This window comes from Ylistrum balloti, unplaced genomic scaffold (genome assembly GCF_031769215.1).
Source record: "Ylistrum balloti isolate Yb309-2 unplaced genomic scaffold, AGI_CSIRO_Ybal_v1 Utg369936, whole genome shotgun sequence".
Lineage (NCBI taxonomy): Eukaryota > Metazoa > Mollusca > Bivalvia > Pectinida > Pectinidae > Ylistrum > Ylistrum balloti.
The window spans coordinates 6,408-12,597 of NW_026782046.1; the positions used below are offsets into that span (position 1 = coordinate 6,408).

The following is a 6,190-nucleotide window of genomic DNA, read 5'->3' on the forward strand; positions in this document are numbered from 1 at the left end:
AATCTCGATATTGTTCTATAAACTTGATTTTGGGACACCCATCTTCAGCGCATGCGTCACCAATTTCGTAGCTTCCAGTGCACAACCCCAATGTAGCGTGACTCCTGAACCACCATGACCGTAGTTATGGACTATCTATACAAACAAAACATTACGGTATATATATTATCTACAAACCTCTCCAAATTGCGACAAAAATTAAATTGGGAATCAATGTTCAATAACATTGACTGAAATAGACACTAAAACTTGGGAGGTGCACTACTCCGGCAATTTTATAATTTTCTTCATTTTCATAACATTATGATGTCACGTTGTATAATATCGAAATCTCTTTTCAATACTGATACATTACTGAAATAAATGTGTATTAGCACGGATAATATTCATATGGTTGTTTTGTTATCATCACTGATATCATACTACCTGGCAGATGTTTCATTACTACTGTAAAACTATTATAGTAATTGTTTTAAATAACGCTAAAAGTTGTGATGATTTTGAATGGATCAAAAATCATGTCAAATCATATCATAAGCATTACATTAATTGCCTTTGTAAATACTCAGAAGCCAGTACATTGTAGTCGCTAACTTGTTAAACACAACAGTTAAAGTGAACAGTTAAAGACACGCCCGCGATGAACTTTTGTATTTATATTGGTATGTTTTGTGGTTGATATTTATAACACTTACTATAACTCTTTTTCCTGTGTTTGTCTGTTTATTTTCAAGTTCCACTCTTATTCCGGTTCGCTGTGGTCGTAAACCCATCCATTCATCAAGTATTTTGGCATTCTTTGAAGATAATATCAAGGAAAAAAGGAAACAATAATTCAAGAATCGTAAACTCAATGAAATCCAAAAGCATGCATACTGACATTCCCAACTAACCTGGAACCGAAACTAATTTCATATGTCATTGATTTTGACGTGACGTTCTTATTTTCGTATTAAATACATGTTGTAATGCTACGAATATGTTCTTGCTAACAAAGTAATTTGTCTATGATGCGACGATCATATGAATACATGCAGCACAAAAAGATATGTCATGTCAGATAGCCAGAGAAGATGCGGTCAAAGTGTTTTACAAGTTTATACCTTTAAACTAGGTAGCAGTTTACAACAACCGTTCCATATATGATCACGGTCACTGATGTTCACTTGTGTGTTCCAGTTTCCCACTTGACTGGTGCCTCCTACGACCACGTCGCGTGCACTGTGTAAACGAGACAAACATGTGTTCGTCATACTTCTTCAGTGTTAGCTATACTAAATATCATACATTGATCGTATTTGACTACTAATACTGTAAAGGTAGTAATTTTCACGGATAAAAAAGGGACTATTTTCTCTTAAAATGATCGAAACAAATCAAAATTTTACGATCTGAATGTAAAAGGTACATTTGATATTTCAAGGATTTACTTTTCGCAAAAGAGCAACCATATCATCCCTGCGAAAATAACTGGCTATATAGTATGTTCATATGGTGAATTAGATACGGTGTGCTTATTCTTTATATTGCCTTAGATTGACGTGACTTATAAAACAATCATTATTTTCATAAAGTAAATAGATCGCTATGTATAAACTTTTTTTCCTCTTTCTGAAATTTCGTAGAAATAAAAGAATTCTAACTCATTTATTGTAATGTTATGTTCCAACGAAAATCTGTCAATGTCGGTATAGATATATTACTCACAGGATGATTCTAAATCCGACTGCCATTGGTGCTATACACAGATAAAGCTAGTCACCAAAAAGGGTGAAATTAATCTTTGAGTTGAAAAATTCATAAACCACTACTGATACAAAGACAGCAGGAACATATATTAGATAAATCAGTTTACTTTTAAGTTACCCAAAACATGCCAACTTGTATATAGACATTTACTTCTTTAGGATAATGATGTTTTAAAGACCTTTAGAGATGACGTGAATCTCTGCTTACCCTGGAAGAACATAATACTCGTTGTCTGGGTCTGTAGGGTCAATGTCTACATAGAAATGTTTGATCCACGGAGCATGCACCTGTTGAAAAAAAACAATAACACAATATTTAACACAAAACCGTAATTTAACTCAAATTTGACGACACCGTAAATTTTGACAATTAATCAAACGATGTATGTAAAATCAAATAAGAACAGGTTTCATACAAAACCATCAAGTATACCAACGAACAATGATCAATAAGCATAGCAGCACTCATGTCATCAGAACTAACAACTTGTATTAACATAGGAGTCTTTATAACCATTATCACATAGTTATTCCAACGACAATATTTTTACTGAATTATCTATATTCTAACTTAACTTGTTAGGCGTCAAATTACAGCTGTATTTCCATTTGTGGTGCCTACGAATGTATTTTTCTACAATACCATCATTTTGTTTTTAGTATGTTTGAGATTTTCAAAATGATCTTATTATGAAAATAACTAAATACATTGAATTATTCGGCTAATGCACCTCCCCATCCAGATTTTAATTTTTTTTTCGATCATTAGATTTTCTTCAATCGCCTCCTAGGTTTCAAAATTTAGGCCCTTATCTTCACTAACGAATCCTACTTGTAAAATTAAAAATTAACGAAACAGCTGCATGATGCAGTTTAATTCGTTTTTGGCAATATTCTTAATTAAGGTGTTATTGTTTAGTGTGTCCTATTGAAAACGTTCTCAGAATTTAAAACTGATAAAATGCTACCATGAATTACCGTAATAATTCAAAAACGTAAATGCTGACATCGCGAAAATTAGGATAGTACATCACATTTAGGGAATAGACAACAACGGGTAATTGTTTGAAACAAAAACATCGATTTTATATCTCTACCTTATCATTAAGATATGTATACTGTCATGTCTGTCTGTTCTAGTTATCAGCTCCTGGAAAACTAGATTATAAGGCATCACATTTGTAATTTCTATTGCAATACACTTCATATTTACTTTGTATTCGCTATATACAGGTTAGGATTTTTGTAGTTTGCACTTTCATCCATGACGTCACAACGATCGCAAAAAGAATACAATAGTATACTGTGGATTCATTTATTTTCGTTGGGTTCAATTTTCGTTGTTTCTACAAATTAGACAGTTTCGTGGACTATAAATTCGTACAGTACTCACCCTAAACACTTGACCTCGTACTGGACGCAGGTCATGATCTCCGAGCATTTGATATGATCCAAGTCCAGTGCAGTTAACTAATACGTCATAGTAAGGCGAGAGCTAAAAAGAACAGTCATCCTTCTATAGACTTGAAGTTCCATAACACCTCAAATCACTGTGAATTTCTTTGAACCAATGTGAATTCATTCGAATCATTGGGAATGTCCTTGCACTTGATGTTTTTTAAAAGAATTGTATAGAATTTATTTTTTTCATTTTCCCATACATATATATTTTAGACATCTTTTATGTACACATGAAATATATCAACAAATAAATAATTACCATAAATCATAGCTATAAATTTGATAATAAAAAATTAATTATTTTATTAATCACAGATACCTCATCTAAGGACGATATATGTCGTTTCTGTACAATGCCACCATTCGCCTGAAATCTGAAAACAGGAAAAAAGAGATATATGTCATAGGTATCAGTTACATCATGCTAGAAGCCTTCTTTCTTTTTTCCAGTATATTGAAACAAGCTTTTTTGAAACTTACTTGAACGGCTTTAATAATCGTCAAAATTATGGCAAAGTGTTCTGAGGCAGAACTATCAGACGGAAATAGCAAACATCAGACCAGTCGAATGATAACATAATAGTTTTAATATGGCGTAAAAAATAAAAAGTACTCTGTATATTAACTAAAATAACTTTACAATAAATGATTTGTAAAAGCAATACATTGATTATATACATATGTACATAAAAAGAGAAAGAGACAATCACTTTTTCATCAGCCATGGAAGGTAGGCTTTCACGTCAATCATCACCGTTGTTAGTGTTTGACCATTCCTTGAAAACAAAAGATGTTTCTAATCTGATAAATAAATAAAAATATTTATCTTTTCAATGAAAATAGAAAAAATAATGGCAATAACTGGAGGTCAATATATGTCTTAATATGAAATAAGGAATGCCTCAAACTGAGAGCAATGTAGTTCATACAATAAGCGGTACTCTTGTTATTTATATATATCTATGTTAAGTTTGTATGAATTGTTTTAATCTATTGGTATATTTTATTTCACATGTCAGGGGTTACTTTTTAAGCAATAGATAGGTCAGAAGTTCTTTCACTTCTACAAAAATTTTCCAAGAAACCATCTATTCACGACTGATTACACAGATTATGTTTATAGGGATTATTTATTATAAACACATTTAATTTTGACCGTCGTCTGTTCTGTCTTTTGAGTCAATGACAGAACAGAGTCTTGTGAGTTTCCGACGATGAATTTCTACATACAGCGCTACCACATAACCAAAATGGTCACATTCTCTGAGATAGGTATCCTAATATATGACAATAGATGGAACGAGTTTTATCGTTTTTGTGGAACTGGAACATTTCTATCGGAAGTTGAGTACAAAACGTTACCTGATTTCAGGATGGATGAATGTCTCCTCTTTGGTAAGGTTCCGCACACCGAAACATTTGTCAACAAAGAGTACCTAGATGAAGTAGAAATGAAAAAAGTTGTTATGTGTTACTGTCAATAATGTCAATAATATTAAAAAAATCAAGGTTAAACACAAGCTTAACAGAAACGTGGTCAATAAGATACATCAATTCATTAGACAGATCCTCTGAAGGATATTTTTTGCATTACACCGTCTAATGAGATCCATAAAATGTAAAATATTTGATTTGTTAGACATTTCACCGACATTTTGAGAACATCAGTAAGAACCAAACGATTTCCTTATTGCACGTGAGCCTCGTGGAATATCATATATATAAAACATTAGATCAATGATAAGACGAGGGTCCTGTTTTACATAAATGTTTTATTAAATATCATAACGCTAATGCAGAACATGTAATGTCCATTATCATATATTGTAAGTACTGACGCAATGTAGGCATCCTTACATTATAATTGTATTCACATGTTGGCATGTTCTTGTTTTCAAATCCTAGATTGTAGACTACGTTCATTTTTATTCATACATACTGCACTTTCAGAAAAGCAGTATCCTGATATAAGCTGGGCTCCTACTTCCCCGCCATGTTCAGAACGAAATAAGTCAAAGATATAGTCGAAAGTAAGATTTCCCCATTTACTGCAAAAAAGATAATTGTAAAAGGTAATTACATTTTAATGTCATAGTATAACAACACAGTTATTTCATTTCATGAGCTCTCTTGTGATGTTACTCAGCTTCTCTAAAATGTCTTCATAATAATTAATTCATAGATCATTTAATAAATAATTAGGAAGACTGTTCAACTCGTGCAAACAATTAGATAATAACTTAGAATATGAAATATTCTAAATAAGAAAATGGATATGTCGAACAATTAATACAATTTATAATATATGTCATTTTAAAGCTTATAAGTAATATTTGATTAAAACATGAATTTTCACTTTGTTCGATACAGAAACATGTATCATGGTATATACGGAATGGCATTAAAGACACAATGAAAACAGACAGTCCGTACAGAGTCTCAATCTGATCGAGAAAAAAATAAACTGCCACGGCAGAATAACAATCTGCCAACACAAAATAATTTAAATGTTCCAGGGCAGAATGATATGAATTTGGGATTAGCTTTCTATCATTCGAGGGTAAAATGCATGTTGGACACGATACAAAAATATTTTTGTTCAGCCCTAGCAAAACGACAAATTGGCTATGCGGAATAATAAAACTTTGGCATTAGCTTTAATGATAAAATATTATGTGTGAATGCATACCTTTCCACCATACCTAATGCCTAATGACAAAATATCCTTAATGCGCTTCCGTACGCCTCCTTAGGATGTCATTAAGGTCGCACGTATAATCTTACTTGATATCACCAGCTTGTTCTGGGTTTACAAGATGAGGACCCCAAAAACCACCAGATCCATCAGAGGTTGTGTTCGGGCTGAACTTGTCTGCTACTATTGTAACTGTCACATGTGTAGATAGTTCCTGTTGTATACAGACAGCTGTGGAAAGTCCTATGACACCAGCACCTATTACACAGATCTTGAGCGGAGCCAT

At 32.5% G+C, this 6,190-nt stretch overlaps 1 protein-coding gene across 1 annotated transcript; it reads right to left on the reverse strand.

The window, feature by feature from the left end:
- LOC132547154 (D-aspartate oxidase-like) lies at positions 1 to 6,190 on the reverse strand. Its single transcript, XM_060210909.1, has 10 exons — positions 5,994 to 6,190; positions 5,149 to 5,257; positions 4,572 to 4,645; positions 3,920 to 3,985; positions 3,529 to 3,583; positions 3,142 to 3,243; positions 1,957 to 2,036; positions 1,104 to 1,221; positions 696 to 797; positions 1 to 135 (listed from the first exon to the last, which is right to left on the reverse strand). The coding sequence occupies exons 1-10, from the start codon at positions 6,188 to 6,190 to the stop codon at positions 16 to 18; spliced, it is 1,023 nt and encodes a 340-aa protein (XP_060066892.1). The 3' UTR covers positions 1 to 15.